The sequence below is a fragment of the Salmo salar genome, chromosome ssa03 (genome assembly GCF_905237065.1).
Source record: "Salmo salar chromosome ssa03, Ssal_v3.1, whole genome shotgun sequence".
NCBI classification, from domain to species: Eukaryota; Metazoa; Chordata; class Actinopteri; order Salmoniformes; family Salmonidae; genus Salmo; species Salmo salar.
The window spans coordinates 62,083,924-62,109,642 of NC_059444.1; the positions used below are offsets into that span (position 1 = coordinate 62,083,924).

Sequence of the window (25,719 nt, forward strand, 5' to 3'; positions counted from 1 at the left end):
TTGAGTAAAAGTAAAGCTACCTTAATAACCCAGTAAAATACTACTTGAGTAAAAGTACAAAGTAAAAGTAAATGCTATCTATAGATCAAATTCCTTTTATTTAGCAAACCAGAGGCACAATATCCTTTTTTTATTCGTTTTTTTGACAGCCAGCGGCACACTCCAACACTTAGACATAATTTACAAGGGAAGCATTTATGTTTAGTGAGTCCACCAGATCAGAGGCAGTAGGGATGACCAGGGACTTTCTCTTGATAAGTGTGTGAATTTGACCTTTTTCCTGTACTGCTAAGCATTCAAATTTTAACTACTACTTTTGGATGTCAGGGAAAATGTATTGAGTAAAAAGTACACTATTCTCTTTAGGAATATAGTGAAGTAAAAGTAGTCAACAATATAAATAGTACAGTAAAGTACAGATACCCCAAAAAACTACTTAAGTAGTACTTTAAAGTATTTTTACTTAATTAAGTACTTTACACCACTGCGGTTAGGCTATGTCGGTTTCCAAAGTTGGACTGAGAGTGGGAATGCAATTATATTCGAGGGCTGAGGCATATTTGAGGTTTTTCAAGCCTTTGTGGGGGAGGGCCCATATACCATAACACTTGTTCACCTATGCTCCTATGTTCTGGATTCCTAATATCCAGTTTGCAGTAATCCAGGTCTTGTCTAGTGCCTACAATAATGCTGCATAAGGTCTGAAATCTGGCAAAAATCCAAAGTTCACTACAACTTTAAGAAATAGGAAATTCTTCGGGGGGGTTTTCTTCAGGAAATCACATGGAGGTGCTGTCGTGCTCACATGACAATCTGAACTATGGCAGGCGAGCTCAATGAAGGTAATTCGCTAAATACATGTTATGTTCCACATCTTTATGTTGGATTTAAGAATGTGTTTTCGACTTTTTGTAAACGTTCTACGTGGCGACAGGCGAAATAATGTTTTTTTTTTGGGGGGGGGAGGTTATGTTTGTTCATTGAATTCAGACTAAAAGAGAACGCGGTGTGAAGTGTTCAGAGCTAAATAGTGCAGCCTACGATTCGTGATGTAACTATAAAACCTGTCAACTTAAGATAAACAGTAATATAGTAGGTTTACTGCGAATTGTAAAATGCAGGCTACTCATCTGAGCATTAGATTACAAGTTTAGCAAGGGTGTTTAGTTTATTAGGATCCCCATTAACTACTGCACATGCAGCAACTACTCTTCCTGGGGTCCACATAAAACTTTCAAATACATACAAGTACAGAACAGTAATAGACAAGAACATAAGATAGGTGTAATTAAGGGTGATTTGACAGATAACTAGTTTTTTTATACAGGCTGCTGTACTGTTGCATTGGTCTGCTCGTTGTCATGTTCTCACCTGTTATGGATGTTACATGTCCCATAGAATTACAATCTAGATTATATTTCTATGACCTGTCCAACTCACGTATTCAACGTTCCATAGCATAGGACTAGCCTGGTTGTCTTCTGTTTAGCTATTATAGTCCACTACTTGCCTCTCCTGTCATTTGCCTGAGACTTTAAGCACTCTTCATATGAACATTCTATCATTCAGATTTTATCCTGATTCGATAACCCTCACAGCTATCACCCAATCACAATATTTATGCAAGTTAGACTGAAAGAAAAACATGAATTTAATTCATACATTTGATTAGAAACATTCTAACATTGGGTATTCTGACGTAATACATGCCATTGTAAACATAACGTTGGGTGTGGGGAGAGCAGAGGATTCCCGTTTTGGATTTTGTTTTTACCAGCCTCTTGGCAAATGACAGGAGTGGAAAGTTAGTTGGTACCCAGACTACCATAGGAAAGTTGTCGATAGTTTATTTGACATTTTTTTTCATTATGAAAATTACATATAATGGAAATGAGGGATACAAAGTTGAAAGCAGGTGGTTCCTGAGTTAATTAAGCAATTAACATCCTATCATGCTTAGGGTCGTATAAAAATGCTGGGCAGGCCATTATTTTGGCTACCATGACTATGCTATCGATTACAAAGCCCCGATCCCACAGGGCACGATTGGCCACTGAATGGTTGATGAGCATGAAAACGATGTAAACCGTATGCCATGGTTGTCTCAGTCACCAGATCTCATCCCAATTGAACACTTATGGGAGATTCTGGAGTGGTGCCTTAGACAGTGTTTTGTATTCAGGACATAAAATTTGTTTCTTTGCCACATTTTTTGCAGTTGTACTTTAGTGCCTTATTGCAAACAGGATGGATGTTTTTGAATATTTTATTCTGTACAGGCTTCCTTCTTTTAACTCTCATTTAGGTTAGTGTTGTGGAGTAACTACATTGTTGTTGATCCATCCTCAGTTTTGTCCTATCACAGACATTAAACTCAGAAACTGTTTTAAAATCACCATTGGCCTCATTGTGAAATCCCTGAGCAGTTTCCTTCCTCCCTGGCAACTGAGTTAGGAAGGACGCCTGTATCTTTGTAGTGACTGGGTGTATTGACACCATCCAAAGTGTAATTAATAACTTCACCATGCTCAAAGGGATATTCAATGTCTGCTTTTTTTTTTACTCATCTACCAATAGGTGCCCTTCTTTGAGAAACATTGGAAAATCTCCCTGGTCTTTGTGGTGGAATCTGTGTTTGAAATTAAGTGCTCGACTGAGGGACCTTACAGAGTGTGTGGGGTACAGAGATGAGGTAGTTATTCAAAACTCATGTTAAACACTATTATTGCACACAGAATAAGTCCATGCAACATATTATGTGACTTGATAAGCAACTCTTTACTCCTGAACCTATTTAGGCTTGCAGTAACAGGGGTTGAATGCTTATTCACTCAAGACATTTCAGCTTTTCATTTTTAATTAGTAAACATTTCTAAAAACAAAATTACAATTTGACGTTATGGGGTAGTGTGTGTGTGTGTGGACCAGTAACACAAAATCTCAATTGAATACATTTTAAATTAAGGCTGTAACACAACAAAATGCACTGTAGATCCAAGTTGGCTAGACTTTAAATATAAAGATTATCTGGCTACTCACTAGCAGGTGGGCTTGTGCTTGAGATTGTTTATGAGATCTGTGTTAAAGATGCACTATGCAGAAATCACTCAGCCATTTCCTGGTTACTAAAATTTGACTAGTTTGCCTAATTTCAGTTTGTGACAAAACAAGCAAATACAGTGTAGAGCATCATTGTACCATCTAAACCACTGTGAAATATATTTTCCATAAGAAAAATATTGTATTTTCAGCTGTTTGAAGCTGATGTACAGAACCCGAAAGTAAAAGACGCAAAAACAAAACTTAAGTACAGGAAGCATAGAAATGGCGCAAATAAAACAGATCTACCGCTTCTTAGACTTGCTTTCAATGAATGACAGATCTATAACTCACATTTCTATGTGAATATGCTGGGTCCCCAAAAAGTTGCATTTTACACCTTTATTTTTCTATAATGCCTGTTACCAGAAGTTGGTCATTATTAGTGGATGTGCATGGCTCTGGTAAAAATTATAACAAAAAGGGCATTTTCGTAGACTGATTTGAAAGCCAGATCAGTGATTTTGCAAAAATGCAGGTTAATCTATTATTTGATCAAATAATTATATTATTAGTGGCTCCTATGTTGAAGGCTTATTTTTTTAGCTGAGGTTTAATTTTATAAGCCCTGAATTCAGCCCTACCTGCACCTTAGAGACTGCTGCCCTGTGTATAGTCATTGAACGCTGGCCACTTTAATTATGTTTACATACTGTTTTACCCACTTCATATGTATATACTGTATTCTAGTCAAGGCTCATCTTATTTAACTACTGCTGTACTCACCTTTTCTATTCATATACTGTCCATATCTTCACACCATTATATGCATATACACTGAGTATAATAAACATTAGGAATACCTTCTGGCCCATGTTGATGCTGGCCCATTTTGACTCCAATGCTTCCCACAGTTGTGTCAAGTTGACTGGATGTCCTTTGGGTGGTGGACCATTCTTGATACACATGGAAACTGTTGAGCGTGAAAAACCCAGCAGCGTTGCAGTTCTTGACACAAACCGGTGTGCCTGACACCTACTACCATACCCTGTTCAAAGGCACTTAAATATTTTGTCTTGCCCATTCACCCTCTGAATGGCACACATTCACAATCCATGTCTGAAGGCTTAAAAATCCTTCTTTAACTTGTCTCCTCTCCTTCATCTACACTGGTTGAAGTGGATTTACCACGTGACATCAATAAGGGATCATAGCTTTCACATGGATTCACCTGTTCTTAATGTTTTGTACACTGTGTAAAATGTATTATATATATATATATATATATATATATATATATATATATATATATATATATATATCCAGACTCTGACATTGCTCATTCTGATATTTCTTTATTTCTTTTGGAGTGTGTGTGTTTCTGTATTGTTATATATTACTGCACTATTGGAGCTATAAACAAGCATTTCGTTGCACCTGCGATAACATTTGCAAAATATGTGCACGTGACCAATACATTTGATTTTGTTTAGGTTAAATGAAATCGATTTTGCCATGATGTTTATCCACAAATCATGCAATTAATAGAAATGTCTTCATCCACATAAATCCATGCCTAATGGTTTGTGCACCTCCTCTGTCAGGATCAGTCCCTCCATACTACAGGGAGGTGTATGAGGCCATCCGGAGTAAGATAGATGAACGAGTGCAGGTGGAGGTCTTCCAGAGGTTGCTCAGCAGAACAGATCTTCCCAGTGCTGTGCAGGGCCAGGTGAACACAACTTTTTCTTTAGTTGTTGTCACATCTATGATTTAGAATGCCCGCCAAATGTGGAAAGGGAGTTCTGGCTGTTTGTGTTTTTTTTTAAATGTTGTTATGAAACAGAAGCACAGACTGGTTTGTAATGTATTAGACCTATGGGTTTTCTATCCTCTTCCCTTCTTGGAACTCCAAGAAAAGTGAACAAGAAATTCTGCAGAATAGGAAGTAGACACTAAACAGAAAATACTTGAAAAACATCTAGCGCTCTTTGATACAAACCATTCAACTCTATTCAAAGACCCTCTCAAGCCTATATTTGTTTTACCACTAAGTACTAAGGGGGTAATTACAATACTAGTTCCAACACCAGTTATTAGAAAGGGAGGTTTCTGCTAACTATCTCCTTGCTGCCATTTAATTAGTGGTATTTGCTTCAGTAAAGCTTACTGAAAAGTGATGGTATTTGCTTCAGTAAAGCTTACTGAAAAGTGATGGTATTTGAGGGGATGGCGTTTAAAAGTTGTGTTATTCAAGAGCACATGGGACGTGAAAAATACAACGTGTTAACCATTATCCATGGAAACGCTTCATAGATGTATTTCAGCTGAGACCACATGGTTCAGTTTGATGTTTCTTACTGTATGAAATCATTACTAAAGTGTTTTCTGCATTTTCTTGTCAACCACTGCTGAATTTAGACCTTGGATTGAGCAATGACCTGTTAAGAGAGTCCTGTAATGTCCTTGTCTTTTTCAGATTGCTGAGCATGTTGACTACACTGATGGATTCTTAAGCAAGTTGTCCCTATATAAAGCACTGGCGTTGATTGCGCTTGCTCAGCAAGGAAAGCAACCAAGCCCGAAACTTTTAGAGAACTGCATACAAGGTAAGCCTTTGAACTAGTTGTTTTCAAGGGAGGACACAGCAGTAAATGTGTAGCTTAATGAGTAGCTTGACTGTTTAGTATCTAAGGTCAAAAACCTTTGTGACCCCTATGAACAGCTTGTGTGAGAAAGTTCAGTTCACTATATGTTTCTTGTGTGAAGTTGAATATGCATGTGACAAGCTAAAGTACACATTGCATTTGCACACAAAACAAGCAAGTGTGCTGTGCTAAAAAGCTGGTCCTAGTTTTATCATAGTGTGTCGTATTTGTTGGCCGGTTTCCTCTAACCTCTGGGCATTGCGTCCGGGAATACACCAGCTCCCTTCCCATGTCTCTGTAAAAGACCTTTCCCTGCCCTTTTTTATTCCTCTGGAACAGCTCTGTGAAAATCATAATGAAAGTTACAGGAAGACCTCTTCCCTCTCTCTTAAGTACACTTGTATTTCTTGATTGTATGAATCAATTTACTTTCACATTCTGCGGCTAGGTTTTTGTGAAGAAAAGCATGACTGTTACAGTGTACAGTACCATTAAGTTGGAGAGGAGTCATCGTCTTTGGTTTTTCAGAGGTAGCCATTACTCCGAACACAGCCCTGAGTTAGAGCTCTGTTCCAAAGCTCATACGATTATTTAGGGCCCTCTTGTGTTATTTCAAGTCCTGCCAATATGGCAGCTGACTACTTTCTGTGAAACTGATGTCACGTTTTCTCTGCTGAGCTATGGTAGAGCTGGTTTCCAGGTTGTTGTAGGAGGACTATTAACTCTGCTCATATCTCTGTGGAATGTCAAGGAGGGTTAAATTCAGGATCGCATGAATCACACCATCATAATTGTTTGAAAGACCTAAGAGACATTTGAGTTTAGGGAGAGTCATGTGTGCTTTCTAATGGTGTCAAGTCTAGTTTCCTCAATATTACCTAAGGTGTACCGCAGGCGTTGGTATTGGGACCTGTGCTCTTTACTATTTATATATAGTGCCGTGAAAAAGTATTTTCCCCCCTTTCTAATTGTCTCTACTTTTGCATATTTCTGATACTGAATGTTATCAGATCTTCAACCAAAACCTAATATTAGATAAAGGGAACCTGAGTGAACAAATAACACAATTACATACTTATTCCATTTATTTAATAAATAAAGTTATGCAACACCCAATGCATCTGTGTGAAAAAGTAGTTGCCCCCTTACACTCAATAACTGGTTGTGCCACCTTTAGCTGCATGGCTCCAACCAAACACTTCCTGTAGTTGTTTATCAGTCTCACGTCAATGTGGAGGAATTTTGGACCACTCTTTCATGAAGAACTGTTGTAACTCAGCGACATTTGTGGGTTTTCAAGCATGAACTGCTTGTTTCAAGTCCTGCCACAACATCTCAATTGGGATGAGGTCTGGACTTTGACTAGGCCATTCCAAAACTTCAAATGTATTGCTTTTTAGCCATGTAGACTTGATTGTGTATTTTGGATCATTGTCTTGACGCATTACCCAACTGCGCTTCAGCTCCAGCTCACAGACGGATGGCCTAACATTCTCCTGTAGAATTATCTGATACAGAGCAGAATTCATGGTTCCTTCTAATGAGGTGATGTCGTACAGGTCCTGATGCAGCAAAGCATCCCCAAACCATCACACTACCACCACCATGCTTGACTCTTGGTATGAGGTTCCTACTGTGGAATGCAGTGTTTAGTTTTCGTCAGGCATAATGGGACCCATGTGTCCAAAAAGTTATACTTTTGAATCAATCATAGAACATTCTTCCAAGAGTCTTGATGATTATCCAGGTGTTTCCAGGTGCTTTTTGGCAAACTTGGATGACATAGGGTCGCATTATGCCTGACGAAAACCAAACACTGCATTCCACAGTAAGAACCTCATGACAACGGTCAAGCATGGTGGTGGTAGTGTGATGGTTTGGGGATGCTTTGCTGCCTCAGGCGATGTGAGATACTGATCAACAACAACAGGAAGCATTTGGTTGCAGTCATTGCAGCTAAAGGTGGCACAACTAGTTATTGAATGTAAGGGGCAATTCATTTTTCACACAGGGGAATTGGGTGTTGCATAACTGTGTGAATTAAATAAATAAAATAAGTATAACTTTTTTTGTTATTTCTAAACTCGGGTTCCCTTTATCTAATATTAGGTTTTGGTTGAAGATCTGATAACATTCAGTATCAAAAATATGCCAAAAATTTCGAAAATCTGAAAGGGGGCAAATACTTTTACCAGACTGCAGCAAGCCACTACTCTTAAACCGTTGGATGCCGTCTACCGTAGCGCGCTTCACTGACAGTTTTAATACTCATCGCTGCATCATGTATCAGAAGGTTGGCTGGACCTCACTACAATCCTGTAGATCAATTTATTACTCCTTTCTTGTTTACAAAGCTCTGCTCCACAAGATTCCAACATACCTCACTTCCCTGTTGAAATATTTCAATATGAGATACCAATCCCGTTCGGAGGTTTTCTTAACTCTTGAGGTACCGGTTGTCTCCACAAAGTTTGGTAAATTCGCCTTTAGTTTTAACGCACCACAGTTATGGAATACCTTACAAACAATTTCCACCTGGATTCCCTGGTGCCGATAGGGCAGTTTAAAACTGTTGCTAAATGAGTTCACGGAAGTGTGTCCTCAGGGCACCATTGCAAATGAGACACTGGTCTCAATTGGGCTCCCTTGATTAAATAAAAGTAATCAAAAAAATGTGAATGGGAGAATTCAAGTGTCTGAAGGATCAGAGGGCAACTAAGGGAGGTGAAATGTCAAATGTACACTGGAACATGCTTGCTTTTCCCCACACAACATGGATGTGTGTAGGAACATTGGTCTCAATTACTCATGTTTGATTTGACAGATTTTTTTATATTCAAACTTGCACTACAGGAAATCATAAATGATGTCTATTAGTTCAATAGAGCTGGATGTGTACACGCATAGATGTTCTGATTGCCTTCTAGAGAAATGAGTAGATGAGAGCATTGTTTACTCATGCTTGATTTGACAGAGTTCCCTAAGCCCCAACTTGGTGAGTTCAAGGACCTCCAGACTCTGAGGATGCAGCCAACTCAGGAGAGCCCCCTCACGGTGTCCCAGACCCTGGGCAAGCTGCTTGCCAGGGATACAGTCCAGGTGGAGCTAATTCCTGAAAAGAAGGGTCTGTTCCTCAAACACGTGGAGTACCAGATCACCAGCCAGGTGAAGGCTGCATTTAATTACGTATGAGTGTAACATAAATGGGCTTTGTTAGAAGAACAGTCAAGGAAATTATTCATAGAAAAGGTCAAGCACATACTTTACCATGTATTTACCTTTTTACTTCAAATAGGTCACAATTGTGCATTATGAGCAACATATTTTTTTTGAGGAATTTTGAACTCAAAAAAGCCTGTAATTCCATCTGGCTATGTTCCTGGCTCCTCAATTATTTCTTCATTATTGGCTTGGTGAAACGAATGGCTTTAATGCTTGTTGGTAAGGGTCCATCTAAAAATGAATGTATACATACAGTACATTGCATTGTTTACACTGGATGCCTAAGCTGAACAGAGATGGTGTTGTTTCTGTGCAGTGAACATTCACAAACAGTATGAACTAAAGCCAACCCTTGACAAACACATCCATTGTCAATATATTTGTTGAATTCACAACCCAAAGCATTATGTTATTTTGCACATCTCGGTTATTCACAGATAATATTTGTTTTAACTTTTTCAGCATTTTAAGATATCTGTTTACCGGCGGTACAGTGATTTTGACGTCTTCCACGAGCTCTTGCTGCAGAGGTTTGCCTACAGAATGGTGCCTGCGCTGCCGCCTAAGAGAATGCTGAAAGGAGGTATATAGAGGATGTCAGTCAGATCGTTTGATTATTAGGAGGAGAGTGAGGCTTTGATCTGTAAATAATAGTGTTCCACTCTGCATCGGAGCTGGGGTCCCGCTGCTCCAAAGGAACTCCAATTCTATTAATCCAACTTCACCCGTGTTCCCACAGCAGACATGAACTCTGTCTTTATATTACCATTATTAGATACAAATGTTATTACTTTATTCAGGGTTGGGCAGATAACTTGAAAAATATAATCCGTTACTGATTACATTTACATGATAAATAATCCTTTGGATTGCTCCAAAATAAGTAACCTAATCCGATTACATTTTGATTACTTTTGCATTACTTTCACTTCTAACATATTTGAAAACGTTTAAAACTGTTGATTTAATATAGTATTTTTTTCATTTAGTAACATTATTATTTCCAAATGGGGTGAGAGCCTAAAGGTCCTATAATTCATGTTATATTCTATGTGTAAGAGCAAAGTCACAGGGCTCCATACTAACATTTTCACTTGTTGGCACCAGCCCATGATTTGGTTGCACCACAATTGCTGTGGGGTCACGCAATAGAAAAAAATGGTTGCCTTATTGTCTTATAAAGTAATTCAGGTTTTTTTTTATTCAGTGGTGTACTAGACTACTAACACGGTATGACTCAAGAAATGCATGGTTTATTCTAACATGTTCAAGTACAACTGCATGATTCCAGCTGTTTTGATTTGCAACCTAAACCGGTGATTGTCATGGATTTGGGGTTTGGCAACTAGGCAGTTGTTGTTATTTTACTATGAAAATAGGGTTACAGAATTTTTATATTGTTTTGTTCAATAGATATTCATTTGTCTACATCTTTTTGGGCACTAATTTATATTTTGAGGCTAATTTATTTGGGACTAATTCACCAGCTGAGGAAGTGGTTAGCTATATCGCTAACTCAAAATATAGCATATTACTGATAGTTAGCCGTGAAATGTATATCTAACAGTACATTTAATATATATGCCTATACACCCACCTTGAATGCCCAACGTGAGTGCCCTTTGTTGAATATTAAATACAATTCAGACCAGAAAGCTTAGACCCTTTTCTCTTAAACAGTAACAACATTGGTTGCATTCAATAGTTTTTTTCCCATGATTAGGCCTACATTTTGAAATATTGTGCAATCAGAAAGCATTTCACAAAGGAAAGAGAGTTTGAAACTGCACTGCTTCAAAGCAGCAAGCAGGAACTCTGTAGTCCAGATGATTTGCATTGACCAGTGAGCCAGGTGTAAATGTTTTGGAAGCCTTACCAATTCATTCAACCACATAAGAAGCCATCCACCCTTGATGGGCGATCAGCAGAATAGAATCTCTGAGAGCATGTGAGAAGTGCTGATGGTGCGCTAAATGACAGCAATGATGAAAAAGTTTTATCAAGATGAAGTATAGATAGATGAAGTAATCCCGAAAGTAATTAGCTGTTTTTAAGAATGTAAGTAATCCGATTACACTTTTTTAAAAGTAATCCAGGTTGATTAGTTACTTCAAGAGCCAACCCTGACTGTATTACATAAAACGGTATGATCTCTTCTGTTTTACGGAAGCAGAACAACTGAATATGCTGGCTCTTTAACTGACCTCTGTCTGTCTACAGTCCTGGCCTCCATGTCTGAGAGGGACTTTATAGAGGGAAGGCGGCGTGCTCTGGGCCGGTTCATCAACCTAGTGGCACGACACCCCTTCTTCTCCGAGGACGAACTGGTCAAGACCTTTCTCACCTTCAACGGCTCGGTACGTCTCTGCTACTGAAAAGACCACCTCGCTTCATCTCTGCTAGTTGTCTATGCCAAGATCGCCTTGTTCTTTGGCTTGCCATGGATAATGACCGTACTGCTCACACAACTTTACTCTCTCTCTTACTCTCAGGACGTTCAAGTGAAAATGCGTGACGCTTGCAAGAAAATGGGAGATGAATTCATGACTAATACAATGGCAAGTCTGGCAAAGGTTTGTATTGTTTATATTATGAAATAGTGCATCAAATGACTGTTTGATATCCTACAGCACAGGAAAAAAAATGTATGAAATATATGCATTCACTACTGTAAGTCGCTCTGGATAAGAGCGTCTGCTAAATGACTAAAATGTAAATGTAAATGTAAATGTCTACTGAGATGCAGCAGTGTGAGTCTTGGTACATCTGTGCTGTAGGAATATCTCCCAGCTGATATCCAGGCCCAGTTTTCATCAAGCAGAGAACTGATCAGGAATATCCACAACAGCTTTCACAAGCTGCGGGACCGGGCAGAAAAGATGGCTGAGCGCTCCAAGGAAAATGCCACTGATTTGCTAATGTTTGGAAGGGAGCTCAGGTACAGAACTCAGCATTTAAGGGCATAAAGTTCTCTTTCTCTATCGCCCCTCTCTACAGAAGTGTTTTGGCCCAAGGAAACGTATTATGCTAGCTGCTCCACCCATACAACAGTTTTGGGGAAGAATATGTTGGCAATTGTAAAGGATTTGTTTTCTTTTCCTTTTCAGGGTTTTCACTTCAAATCGTTTTTGTCAGCCAAGACACCGTACTGGTCCAGCTTCTCTAGTTATGCTTTCTGTTGCAGTACACTGGGCTCCGATGGTTCACCCATTCCCTCTCTGGCCTCATCCCAAAGCACCTGGGGCATTCTCCGTCAGTCTCTGAAAGGCCTTTCCGTGGAGTTTGCTCTGCTAGCCGACAAAGGTGCTCAGCAGGTACAATCCAGCTCACTGTATACGTACCACCTGCTCTACTGTGCTATTGCCAAACTCTACCTGCGTGCAAAACATAATCATTTATTCATTGATATCTTAAGGGGAGGAGAGAAGAGGACGATGTTGTGGAAAAACTGAATCTATTCTTGGATTTGCTGCAATCATACAGAGTGAGTTTGAGAAATGTAAAAAATGCAGTTACTGAAGAACTATGTGTCATGTTAACGCAATGTTACCAGTGTTATTACAAATGTACTACACAGGTATAGCAGCAACTTCATTTAAGAGCGTTAACAATACATCTCTGACCTGTGGGGCTCAGTTGGTAGAGCATGGTGCTTGCAACGCCAGGGTTGTGGGTTCGATTCCCACGGGGGACCAGTACGAAGAAGTATGCACTCACTACTTACTGTAAGCTGGACAAGAGTGTCTGCTAAATGACTATATAATGTAAAAAGAAATTGTAGTTATTTCTTACCCAGTGTGTGTGTGTGTGTTGTTGTGTCCCATAGGATCTGTGTGAGCGGCATGAGAAGGGAGTATTGCACGAGCACCAGAGAGCGCTGCAGAAGTACGGTATGATGAAGAGGCAGATGATGAGTGCCACAGTGCAGCCCAAAGAGCAGGTGTCAGTGGAGCAACTGGAGTCTCGCATTGTGCAGGTTCTCTTTCTCATTCATTCTACCTCCTTCTCTTCCCCGCTCTCTCTCACTCACTCACCCAGTGTGCTTGAAAGCGCTCTTCCTTCCTCATTTACTCAGTGTTGTCACATGTCAAATCAACACTGTTGACATTATTTAATCTTCATTATCCTGACATCACAGGCCAACCCACCCTCCCTCGGAGAGACTGTGTCCTCTCTGACATTGAGAGGAAGGAGGGAATAGCATTTTCCTATATGCCATCATTGTGGAGTTGATTGATACCCTGGTATAAGGATTGATGTCCTTGTATATCCTACCACATTTCTCATACTAAACCATTTTAGGACGATATTGCATTTGACATTTGGGCATTTCAGCCTTTAGAATGGATCTCATATGTCATGTTTTTCAACACTGACTTCTACAGACAAGGCCATGACAGCATAGTCTTATGATCAATGAGGTTGTTCCTCTTGATAACCATCATATGGTTGTGGTTTGTGAAGTAATGGTTTGTATCCTCCCCCAACAGCAGGAGAACGCCATTCAGACCATGGAACTGCGGAACTACTTCTCCCTGTTCTGCCTTCACCAGGAGACTCAGCTCATCTTCACATACCTGCCCATCACCTCTCACATCCTGGGAGCCTTCGTCAACTCACAGGTCCAAGGTCACCAAGAGGTGAGACTCACCTGGAAATATACAGTGTTAGGCATGGATTTCTAAGGATTGAGTTGAAGTAGTGGAGCACACAGTTCATAGGTTTGTGTGTGTGTGTGTGTGTGTGTGTGTGTGTGTGTGTGTGTGTGTGTGTGTGTGTTGATTCTAATCTTTAACAGATACACAATTATAAGATGATCGTCTTGGAATTTTGGTCAGAGGATGCTTTCACTATAACAGACTACTTTGTTTGTTCGATAACTAGATGGGTGCAGTGTGGAATGATCTCCAGCAGAAGCTTGGGTGTCTCTTCGGTGTCGATGAAATGCAATCCCCTCCTCTTACACCCAAGTAGACGCCCATGTCCCCTTCTCTCTCAACAAGCAATGAATATGCTGCTTTGCAAGCCAAGATACAGTCAGTCTCAGAAGGGACTGATGGTGAACTGTTTTCATAAAACCTTGAAAAACACTACAAACTGTGCCTTAAGTATCAATCAGTGGCGAGTAAATGTAGTTTGTGGGACAGTTTATCCACCTTTTGCGGAAAAATGCATTGAAGTATAGGGAGCGCTACTTTTTTCTCTGCTACCTGGCGATCAGTTTACCCACTTTTTTTTTTTTACCACTACGTCACTGATTTCAATGAATGGATGTGGTCTGCAGCTCAAGATATATTATACTGTACGTGCATCCTCACTAGGGATGTCACAGAGGTTGATCAGTCAAAGGAGCTCATTGGGAAGTGGAAGAGTGCTTTGAAGAATGTGTACTGCTGCCTTGCTGTATGAGAAGAGGAAAATATTGATTTCATAATTGATGTATAGGGAACATTTTGTTGAAAAGCTGGACCTTTCTGTTATTTTGTAGCTCACTGCCTTTACCATATGAGGGACTTCTTACCTACACTTCTTGGAGGATCATTCGCCTGCGTTGAGGTATAATGTAGTGTCTTATTGCAGGCAGACAAATGTAAGAATACACTAATTAAGCTGATTGAAGATGTTGCCACACAGGGAAGATACGTTTCCTTACCGCAGCCAGGTGGTGGCAATATAACCTTTGTGTTAAAAATGACTAGCGTAAATATTTAAGATGTTTTAGAAAGATTCTAATCAGGGCACAGCCTCATTTCTGATAAAGACAGGCAAACCAATATATATTAAAGTAAATGTAGTAGCAGCATGCTATTCAATGGTTTGTTGTGAAGTACAACATAAGTATTAATCATCCGACTGACCACACTTGTACAACTGGGCTTGCTAGCTTGTTGTTGTCTTGATATTCATGCAAAGGACTTCAGATTCCTTGCTTCAATTGAATCTTAGTTGCAATACTGTGAAAAGCTACTTCAGTTTCTACGCCTGAGCTGAGCAAGCTATCAAGAGGAAGAAGTTTGATCAAATGTAAATAATTTATGATTTATGGCTGATATAACACTCCACCTGACCAATGGTGAACATACCAAAGAAACATGCTACAATGCCACACAGTCATTAGTGCAATTATGAAGTAATTATCCTGTAATATTTTATTTCAGGTAGAAATTAAATGTGCTCTGTGTTAATGCTTCTGACATGTTTGTAATGTTTCAGTTTCAATTAAGCTGCAGTGGTGGTTCAGTGTTTACTTAATGTAGATTTGAAGAAAACTAGATTTAATATTTTTCTGTGTATGTAATATTCAAGAATATTCTCTGATTTATATTTTTCAAGAATATACCCAATGATTTATTGTCCTCTTATTCAACAGTATACATTGATTCCATGTCTAAAGCATAAGATTATGTTGGTAAAGTTTATCTCATTATTTGATCTGATGAAGAATTCCATTTTTCACTCACAATTTTGAAAGTTTACGTAACCTGTTCTTGCAAAATTCACCCTCTTCTTGCAGGATGTGCAAATTGCATGTGTTTTACATGTAATTAAAGTACATAAATGAGGCTGTGTAACAAAATGTTGTCTCCCAATTAGAACTGAGTAATATTAGAGAGCTCCGGGGCAATACCTTTTGTTATGCAATGCATTCTTTTTTGTCTTCTCTGTGGAACTGTTAATTGGTTCCTCACAAGTTCTTATTATTGTGTCAACATAAGATATTGTCATAACCTTATTTTTTTTGGCAAGCCTTAAATAATAAGAGGAACAAATGCTTTATATGATCTTTGAGAAAGAAAATTGGAACTAGGTGAAGGATGTAGATACAGGACCGTTTAACTATTGTACAGTTTTATGTTGAATCTCACTTAATGTTCAATAAAAAGTATCAGATACCCGTCTCATTATTATTTGGCTCCTGAGTGGCGCAGCGGTCTAAGGCACTGCATCTCAGTGCACGAGGCGTCACTATAGTACCTGGTTCGAATCCCGGCTGTATTACATCCGGCCATGATTGGGAGTCCCATAGGGCGACGCACATTTGGCCCAGCGTTGTCCGGGTCTAGCTGGAGTAGGCCGTCATTGTAAATAAGAATTTATTCTTAACTGACTTGCCTAGTTAAATAAAAAAATTACCCTGATACAACATTTTATTAAACAGGATGTTGAACAATCAAAATCATTGTCATTCCAGTTTACCATACCACCTGTTTGATAAAGTAACAGAAAAGTTGCATTCTTTACTAAAGAGCACACTGCATTCACACATACTTTAAAAATGTAATATAAACACAATAGTGGAATGGGATACGTATGTCAGCAACATTTACACATCCAGTATTCAGTTTTGGCTCAGTGGGAAGTATTACTGATTCACAGGCATATGGTCACTGGCAACAAAGTGTTTGTAAATTTACAAAGACCTGGTGATTTCTTGGCACTGAATATGAACAAGGGTAGCTGGAATCAGTAGGAATTCTGCAGTATTTCTCCAGGGATGTTTCAGGTAGACATGTGAGAATGCTCTTTGATACAGTATGAATGAGTCAGAGACAAGTAGTCTGTCTTAAAGCTTTTCGACCTCCTCCAACTTGTGATCGATGATCAAGTCATGACCCTGAAATTTGAAGTAGCCCAAGAACTTCTTCTTTTGAAGCATCAGTGGAAACCACAGAATATCGTCAACCCACATTTGACTGAAGGGTATCTTGTCCGAGTCGAACCACTGCGGCCGCATCTCTATAAGAGAAAAGGTATAAGTTTGTGAACTTCGTCAGACATCAGTCTAAAATGTCCATAAAAAGGCACGTAGTATAGGGTCAACAGTTTTTTTACCAGGAAAACTATGGGGTCTATGATTATAGCCTATTGGGCTATGAGTTTATCCTGGTCACAAACCTGGCCCTAAATAGAATGCATGAGATTGAGAATGAATACCATCTGACTCTGTTGGCTCCCCGTTGTAGTTGTCAGCTCGGAAAACATGGACATCAAGCAGCTCTGTTTCTCCGATGAATTCAAATTTGATATTTCCAATCTTATCAAGTGCATCCACTGTGAGGCCACTTTCTTCCTGCAGTTCTCTGGAAAAAAAAAAAAAAAGTAGAGAGAAAGTAGCAGGAAAGTGTGTCGCTTTCAGACCAGAGTAGGAACAAACTAGATAGTAGGCCTCAGGCAATAATCAGACCATGCCTACTGTAACATCGCAATATCACATTTATGGGGGTATGTAGTATCAGATGCTGCCCAGTGCTGGAATCTGTTAACATGATTTTACATGCAAATTGTTAAACCAAACAGTAGGGAAACCTTTCAAGACATCTACTGAGGACTGCAACCAATCTCACCGCCTGGCAGCCTCTTCAATAGTCTCCCCAGGTTGGACTTTGCCACCAAACCCATTCCACTTCCCTGCGCCGAACCCTCTCTTCTTCATGCCCAGCAGCACCCGTCCAGGCTGTACCACCAGCACCAGGGTCAGCAGCTTGTTGGTAAACATTGTACCTGTAATATACATAATCAATGTGTAATAATCAGTAGACCACAATCCATGGATGACCTCACTCTCTTGGTTGCATCGAAGCTACAGTATCTCTAGAGATGATACATTGTAGATTATTGAGAAACATTCTGTAAAGTTATTTTCTGCCAAAACACTATTGTAAGAGTTCTGGTATAAAAGACATCACAGCGGTGCACAGCAGCAAACTTAAACAAGTAGCCTTTTATTGCATTCTTCAAGTAGACTAGAAGTAAAACTCCATGCAAGTAACTTGCCTTAATAGCAACTTTTAGGTTGTCAATCTAGTCCTTTAAATGGTTTTCGTAGATTAGAGTTATCCAGAATAAATAACGAATTTCTCCAATCCCGCGTTGACAGTGGCAAGGCCTGCCATGTGATCGTATTCAATGTGTCCGGCACTGCCATGTGATGGTATTCAATGTGTCGGGCACTGACCTGTAGCATTCGACATGGATAAAAACAATATAGGATAAAGTTAGTAGTTTTAGTTAAAGATCTGTGAAAATGTGTTACTCTCAAATACTGTCGACTGGAAACAGAAGTATAATGCCACATCATATCAAAACAATTCCATAGCTGGTGATATCAGTTGCTGTAGTATTACGGTAACATCTTTAATTACGCATCCTCATATAATTTAACACGTTTGAAAACAAAATAATTGCCACCCGTTATAACTTCTCCAAAATATGTAGATCTGCGCAGATTATGTGCATCATTGACGTTCTCGGACACATTAAATAGCTGCGTTCAATTTAGCTCGCGCGGTGCGCCGGGTTGGCGGATCACGCATGATTTTAATGTCGCCCTGCGGGGCTACCGGGAGCGCTAAATCGCGGAGTCGGCTGTCTTTGACTAAATCGAGCGTGTCCAACAATCTCATGTGATCAGGAAGTGCAACTACAAAATCGAACGAAATGCTGTTTGCCAGCAGCATTAGCACATCGTTGCCATTACATTTAGCTAAATAATGTGGTACTCAGTGTTACAAAAATCACATCTACATACTTCTGTACATCTCCTAAAAAAAGTCTGCGCATAATCTGAAAGGAAAGAGTACTGCCGATCAGCGTTCGGCAGCTTAATGACCCCTTTGTGAAGTCTGCCCATGTGCACAACTACCGGTGTAGAAGCGCCTTCAAACTGCTGGAGATTGATGACAAATACAAACTTTTAAAACCCGGATTCAACGTAATAGATTGTGGTGCTGCACCGGGTGCTTGGAGCCAGATAGCTGTTCACAGGGTCAACTCAACTGGGGCTAGTGAGTCTATAATTTACCCAACTGGCAGATTAACACATGACATGCTGTTATAATTAACCTACCAGCCAGGCCAAATATATATTTTCCTGCATCTGATATTGTTCTGACTGCCATGTTTATTTGTATTTATTTATCTAACCTTAATTTTATCAGGGAGTCATACTGAGACCAAGGTCACTTTTACAGATGAGCCCTGAATTACATAAACTACAGAAAATACGCACAATAGAAATACAAAAAATACAAGCAGAAAGAACACATTCATCAGTAATACGGTCCTCAATCAGCCTTCTGAATTGCCCTAGAGGCACCAAAACATCACATTTAAGATCATTTTGAAGATTGTTCCACGAATAAGGTACAAGAAGGGTAAATCAGCTTTTAGTTAACTTTGAGTTAATTTCCAGAGTTAACCATCCCTGAGACCGGGTGTGGTAACTCCTATGTCTAAAGTTTAGTTAAGATGTTAGGTACAGTGGGACTTTTTGTAAAAGGGCTTTATAAATGAAAACATAGCAATGTGACATCAAAGAGGGCCAACCAACTTTTTGGTAGAGAATGCAGTGATGAGTACTACAATTGTCGCCCGTTATAAAGCGTAGTACGCTATGTTAAACGGTATCTAATGGCTTTAATGAAGTGGGAGCTGCGTTCATGTAGATGATGTCGCCATAGTCTAGGAACAATTGGAACGTCAACTGAAGAATCTGCTTTCTACTATTTAGCGAGAGGCAGGTCCTATTTCTATAGAAGAAGCCCATTATATTTCTATATAGAAGAAGCCCATTATATTTCTATATAGAAGAAGCCCATTATATTTCTATAGAAGAAACCCATTATATTTCTATAGAAGAAGCCCATTATATTTCTATAGAAGAAGTCCATTATATTTCTATAGATGCAGCCCATTATATTTCTATAGAAGAAGCCCATTATATTTCTATAGAAAACGCTTCTTACTAACTCATCAACATGCTTTTTAAAGACAGTTTTCATCTATCCCTGTAAGCAGGGACACGATCAATATGAACACCATCCAAAGGACGTATGCTTAAATCATCAGTTATTTTTATGCGCTCTAGAGAACAACATGTACTTAGTTTTACCTGCATTCAGTAGGCTACTAATTTCAGGTCAAGGTTTTTCTGCAATACAATGAAGGCAGACTGTAGTTCAGATAGATAGAGCCTGGTCATCTGTGGGGGCAATAGGATACACAACAGTATCATCGGTGTACAAGTGCAGGTAAAAAAATGTTTTACAGACAAGTCGATATTGTTAATGTAAACAGTAAAAAGTACATGACCCAGAATCGACCCCTATGGTACACCTTTCGTAATATCCAGGAAACCTGATTTAACACCATCAGTAGATACACATTGAGTTCTATCTGTCAAGTCATTTTTAAACCAGTTACATTCAACCTGGTCTAGACCAATTGAGGAAAGCCTCTGAATTAGCAGTGAATTATCAACAGTATCAAAAGGTCAGTGAAGAGGGCAGCTCAATGTTGCCTTTTATCCATAAAGATAACCACATCATTTACAACTAGGGATGCAGCAGAGATAGTGCTACGACCTGGTCTAAAACCCAACTGATGTACATTTCAAAGATAAGAAAGTTCTTTGCTGAGAATTAATCAAGGATTCTAATATTTTAGCGAGGCAAGAAAGTTTAGAAATAGGCTGATAATTATTTAGCTCACAAGGGTCAACACCTTGGTGAAGGGGGAGTACATGTGCTGCCTTCCAAACCTTGGGGATAGTACCAGATATAATCGTCAGGTTAAACATATGGGTTAATGATTCAGCTTTCAGGGGGGCAGAGAGCTGCAGCAAAAATGGATCAAGCATATCAGCCCAATCTTAAGCAAGGCATCTAGCACATCACAGATAGTACATTTTTAAAATGAAAACAAAGATTCACTAGGGGTGCGTTTGTAAATTCACTCTGGATTGGTAGGTAAATGCCAGCAACAAATAAGTGTGTATTCTGGTTTATGGGCACATCTACAACCAGGAGCTAACATTTATGGGGAATATAAATATTTAAAGATTGGGACACCATGAAATTAGATTTGACATATATGACCACTCCTCCCCCTTTCTGTCGCATCTAAATACATTATAATATTTTACTTCAATGTCTTTATCAGATACAGAACCATTTAACCATGTTTCCTAGAGAACCAGAACGTCAGGACACGAGTCCTGCACCCAAATGTCAATTGTGTCCATTTTTTAAATCATACTTTGCACATTTAGGTGCGTCAGCCCAAGAGCCTTGGGATTTAAAGTCAGAGGGCGTATTCTGCTCAGTCACATAAGAGCTAACAGGAATAGGGTCATCTGCAGCTATTTGCTGAGTGAGCTGAGACTTTGCCAAGGTTTCTGGCCAACCCACGTGAGAGCAGAGTAGACAGTATTTGACAGACCTCCCCCAAGTCGTTGGATACAGTGGCTGGGGCGGGAACTGGGAGAGCAGTGTTGGCAGAGCTCAGTCCACCCTGATGAAGCTCCTGCCAAAGGAGGTGGCTGCCAATGCTCTATTCTGGGTGTGCACAGGAGGCCTTGGTGTGGCTCCTGTTGCAGGGCTGGAGCTGCTATGGGGGGCAGGAGTGTCCCAGGCCTGTCCTGGGGATGGAAGTAGGGAGTGTAACCAAAACTAGCCCGGGAGGGAGGTTGTGGGGGAATTGAGGAGGGTGGTATGGAGGACAGTATGGCTGATTATGTGAATGATACATGGTGTGGACTGCATCATGTGGTGCACTACCTTCAACAGTGTTTTGCTAGACTATATGGCAGTGGTCGGTGCAGTGTAGAGCTGAGTTACATATTTACATTTTAGTCATTTAGCAGACACTCTTATCCAGAGCGACTTACAGTAGTGAATGCATACATTTCATACATTTTTTTTTCTCCGTACTGGTCCCCCGTCGTAATCGAACCCACAACCCTGGCGTTGCAAACACCATGCTCCACCAACTGAGCCACACGGGACCAGTTGAGGTGGGCCTGGTCTGGTACCATGGGAGGGTGATGGTGGTGTGGAGGGCAGTGTGGCCGGCGACGCTCCAAACTCTGCATGGGGCCTCTGACTGTGTACGGCTTGGGCATAGCTCAGTGTATCTGTATGCAGTTCCTTGGAGAGAAGTGGTAGAGGGTGGTGTGTGGGGGGGGGGAGTGTTGCTGACTGTTCTCCGATCTCTGTGTGGCGCCACCAGATGCAGGCCTAAAGGAGCGTCTGATTTGTCTCAGGTAGTTGGTGCCTGTTCTGTTGCTCATGTTAGGTGGACTGGCCACCCAGAGCAACATCCTTTAATGTCCTGGCAAGAGAGGCTGGCATTTACCCTCTGGATGGTGGCAGGGTGGAAATCTCTCCTCTGGAGCAGGGCAGATATTACTATGTTTGCGAAGGGGAAGATGGTGGATGTCCTTTCTATCACTCCCCTTAGTGATGTGGCCACTCGCTCCTATTGGACACACAGGTCATTGGTCCCTGTGTGAATGATGATATGACTGGGGGAGACAAGCTGGGCCACAGTCAAGATCTCGAAAGCTCTCTCTGTTGTGGGGCACCATAACTTTGACACATTTTTATTTTGGAAGAGTTTATTCTCTAATATAAACTTTCCATTTGAGTCCATCATTAATATAATGTCTGGTTTTTCGTCAGGTCTATGGAGGATGGCAGGAGTGATTGGAGAATTACAGGCTGTGAGTTGGGGATGGAGTGGTCAGTTGGGTCAGTGCATTGGTTGGTTGGTTGGGTTGGTTGGTGGGTTCTGATTCAGCTGTTCTGGTTTTTGTGGGACTCTTTGTAGAGTGGATGGTTGTGGCTGAGAAATGTCTGCCTTAGCTCATGTAGCTCCTTCTGCAGATCGTGCATGTGGCTAGTGTTGACTGTGCTGGACAGTTCCTCTCCAAGTCTACACACTTCCATCCTGAGAGCCTGGTTTTCCTCCTCAACATTATTCATTGCACACTGTGGCTCCCAAACTTCATCCCTATGCTGAAGCACCAGGCTGATCTCCTCCTCTAGAAGATGCTGTGGTACAGCAGGTGTCACATGTGAGAGAGGCATGCTCAGGGCTGTGTCTGCTGCAGGCGAGGGAGGAAGAGCGACACTGGGGACTACATACTAGGGCACAGAGGGAGTGGAGGCTGTTGTAGGTAGTGACAGTGGAGAGGTTTTAAGTTCAGGTACAAGAGGTTTTATTTGGTCGAAGTAGTGGACAAATTGATCCAAACTGGCCTCTGAACTTTGAACCGTCTCAGTGCCGTTATAATAAATATGAATGTTACTTTTGGGGGTGGAATCAATATACAGTTGCCTCATTGTTCTGTTTTTTTACATTTTAAGTTCATTGTTGGTCTTGTGGAGAGCTCTGTGCCAAGCATTATGATAATCTGTAGAACATCAGTGTGCCATCAGTGAAATTAATTGTCAAGGCTTGACAGTGTTATCCAATGTCCTTTTACCACAAGAAGCTGTGAAAATGAGTTATGACCGCAGTTCTACACTTCATGACCTCTTGCATGTTTTGTTACTTCCAGATGGAGAATCCCCCCGTGGCACTGTGGTTGGAATTGACCTTCTGCATATAGCACCTCTAGATGGAGCTCACTTCCTGTCCAATCATGACATCACTGACCCAGTCACACTTGCCAAGCTGCTTGAACTTCTCCCTGGTGCCCAGCCTCATGTCATCATGAGTGATATGGCACCCAATGCCAGTGGTTTCAAGGAGATGGACCATGAAAAACTCATCACAATGTCATTGATTGACTTGGCTGAGAAGGTGTTGCAGACTGGTGGCTCTCTGATTTGTAAGTATTGGGACGGGGCATTGGCGCACCAGCTTCAGCAGAAGCTTTCAGCTGTGTTCCGTGACGTCAGGACAGTCAACCCAAAAGCCAGCCGAAAGGAGACGTCAGTTGTTTTTCCTTGCCCGGTCGTACAGAAAAAATAAAATAGTCTGGCTGTATATTTTCATGCGTGTTGTAAGCTTTGTTCACTTGCAGTGAAAGGCTTTAGGTGCTCCAGCACTTGAGTAGCCCCTCTATTTTTCCTTCCTGAATGTACTTTTTGTAAAAATCTATAGTGTTTTATGATATCTTTACCCAACTCGTTAAAATCGATGGATATTCTACAATGATTTACATTATTCAACATCTACAATTCTTGAAACCTTCCCTAAAATATTTTTAACAGACTTTGTAAGTACAAGTCACATCCATACCACATCTGTAAATCCAACAAGAAATTTGGATCAAGCATGCATTATTCATTTCTCAATTGAGCTGAAATATTTAGCCTACCAGAAGATGGCGCCGTTGAGGTATCAATCTGTGCATTTGAAGGCCAATAATTTCTCCGTATGGGCTGTTTTCATCTTTACCTACAGACAAGGTGGTATCAACATCTATGGGCCAGAATGTATTGTATGTATCAAGCCCTTATCATCAGAGCCACCGTGTTCCTCAAGTAAATTTCTGTGCACGTCAGAACTATTATTTTTTCCTTTGTCAGGCATGTTTGAAGTATTACAAAGTACATTTGGTATTTGTTTGATAATAAATATTCCAGTTTGCCATTTGTAATGCTTATAATCTGTTTTGCCAGCCATGTAGTAACATGTAATCATTCTCTCATTTAGGGCTTATAAAGGGAAAACGGGCTGGATGAAAGAGCCATGGACAGCATGACTAATGAAAAGGCTGATGCCACTGAAGCCGTGTATTATAAATAGTGTTGGTCTTCGCTCTCAGAGAGCGGGGATGTGCTCTTCAATACAGCATCACGCTGGCATTTGAATGCTCTGCTTGAAATGATGTGATTTAGAATAATTTTAGCCAAGTGGACTGCCACTGATTGAGATTTCCATCAGGGGGCGGCAGGTAGCCTAGCGGTTAGAGCGTTGGACTAGTAACTGAAAGGTTGCAAGGTCGAATCCCCAAGCTGACAAGGTACAAATCTGTCATTCTGAACAAGGCAGTTAACCCACTGTTCCTAGGCCGTCATTGAAAATAAGAATTTGTTCTTAACTGGCTTGCCTAGTTAAATAAATAAAATATACAGAGCTAAATACCCTGGGATGAAGGCCCACGGTAGTGTTGATTTGGCACTTTTTACTTTGCCTGTTTTTCTCTCTTGTCACTGACTACTTCCTGTAATTATATGGCTCTCAGGGTTTGAAAGTACCCTGCTGATTTTACTAGGAACAAAGAAACAAATGTATCAGAACTGTGCAATGGACTGAGAATACAATTACATGTGATGGGGACAGGAGAAACAGATACAAATGTCCCTTAAAATAGAGAATATGATGAAAAGAACCTCACCATAAAGATGCACATGGAAGGTTTCATATATTTGATACCATACATTGGTGGAGGGGCCCTGTCTCCATGATGCTATTATAAACCTTCATACAATTAGCCAGTGAGCTGTGACTTTCAAGCCATGAATACCTCCCTGTTATCTCCTCAGTTATATGTGATCAGCAGCTAGATTGTAAAGGGTTCATTGTTGGCGCATTGGGTTCCACATGACTTGTGTTACACAGCACATAGAATGAATAGTAATGTAGACATCAGAGCCTGCACAAAATGATTAGGTACGTGCACGACAAATCAACTTCGTTTTAAACATTGTCTTCATGGTATCGACCACTGAACTCAACCTTGAACTATGTTTTTCAAATGCCTTGACTTTTCACAAATCATTGATGACCAAAGACACAAATGTCCAGTTAAATGCCTTAGAACAGACTGAATGAGCAAGGCATTTCTATTCAACCTCACTGCCATAAATGAGACTAGCACTGACTATACAAGTTCCACCATAGATTAGTTTGGAGCCAGTCACCTTTACCATCAAGCATTGTGTGTAGGTAGGAGGGGACATAATAGATTACGTAGTACACTGTGTGAGCTGATATGCTGTCCAGATTTCTTTCCACCTCCGTTGTAACCTCAAGTTCGATTTGTTATTGCTGCTGACACAGAGGTCATTGTAGTACG

The 25,719-nt window shown here is 40.4% G+C and overlaps 3 protein-coding genes across 4 annotated transcripts; 2 read left to right on the forward strand and 1 right to left on the reverse strand.

Moving 5' to 3' along the window:
- Positions 1-697: 697 nt before the first annotated feature.
- LOC106601123 (sorting nexin-8) lies at positions 698-15,802 on the forward strand. The gene is made up of 13 exons (XM_014193065.2): positions 698-842; positions 4,644-4,771; positions 5,519-5,648; positions 8,662-8,852; positions 9,372-9,492; positions 11,130-11,266; positions 11,402-11,482; positions 11,687-11,847; positions 12,094-12,223; positions 12,325-12,393; positions 12,736-12,885; positions 13,400-13,549; positions 13,794-15,802. Exons 1-13 carry the CDS (start codon positions 821-823, stop codon positions 13,881-13,883), a joined length of 1,560 nt encoding a protein of 519 aa, XP_014048540.2. The 5' UTR covers positions 698-820; the 3' UTR covers positions 13,884-15,802.
- A 241-nt stretch (positions 15,803-16,043) lies between these two features.
- nudt1 (nudix (nucleoside diphosphate linked moiety X)-type motif 1) lies at positions 16,044-18,582 on the reverse strand. 2 transcript variants are annotated; one of them, XM_045714266.1, is made up of 5 exons: positions 18,439-18,582; positions 17,685-17,865; positions 17,255-17,411; positions 16,845-16,990; positions 16,044-16,646 (listed from the first exon to the last, which is right to left on the reverse strand). In XM_045714266.1, exons 3-5 carry the CDS (start codon positions 17,404-17,406, stop codon positions 16,474-16,476), a joined length of 471 nt encoding a protein of 156 aa, XP_045570222.1. In that variant the 5' UTR covers positions 17,407-17,411; positions 17,685-17,865; positions 18,439-18,582; the 3' UTR covers positions 16,044-16,473.
- Positions 17,670-24,290, forward strand: LOC106601122 (rRNA methyltransferase 2, mitochondrial). The gene is made up of 3 exons (XM_014193063.2): positions 17,670-17,675; positions 18,481-18,694; positions 23,251-24,290. The coding sequence occupies exons 1-3, from the start codon at positions 17,670-17,672 to the stop codon at positions 23,664-23,666; spliced, it is 636 nt and encodes a 211-aa protein (XP_014048538.2). The 3' UTR covers positions 23,667-24,290.
- The last annotated feature ends 1,429 nt before the right edge of the window (positions 24,291-25,719 follow it).

What these genes read in the sequence shown, in the direction of transcription:
- LOC106601123 (XM_014193065.2), top strand. Translation starts at nt 821, where the DNA reads ATGGCAGGCGAGCTCAATGAAG. An exon ending in AGTACCAGATCACCAGCCAG is followed by an intron (nt 8,853 to 9,371) that starts GTGAAGGCTGCA and finishes TAACTTTTTCAG; the next exon opens with CATTTTAAGATATCTGTTTA. An exon ending in TTCTCACCTTCAACGGCTCG is followed by an intron (nt 11,267 to 11,401) that starts GTACGTCTCTGC and finishes TCTTACTCTCAG; the next exon opens with GACGTTCAAGTGAAAATGCG.
- LOC106601122 (XM_014193063.2), top strand. An exon ending in GGTCAACTCAACTGGGGCTA is followed by an intron (nt 18,695 to 23,250) that starts GTGAGTCTATAA and finishes TGTTACTTCCAG; the next exon opens with ATGGAGAATCCCCCCGTGGC.
- nudt1 (XM_045714266.1), bottom strand. Translation starts at nt 17,406, where the DNA reads ATGTTTACCAACAAGCTGCTGACCCTGGTGCTGGTGGTACAGCCTGGA. An exon ending in ATTGAAGAGGCTGCCAGGCG is followed by an intron (nt 16,991 to 17,254) that starts GTGAGATTGGTT and finishes TTTTTTTTCCAG; the next exon opens with AGAACTGCAGGAAGAAAGTG. An exon ending in GGAGCCAACAGAGTCAGATG is followed by an intron (nt 16,647 to 16,844) that starts GTATTCATTCTC and finishes TTTCTCTTATAG; the next exon opens with AGATGCGGCCGCAGTGGTTC.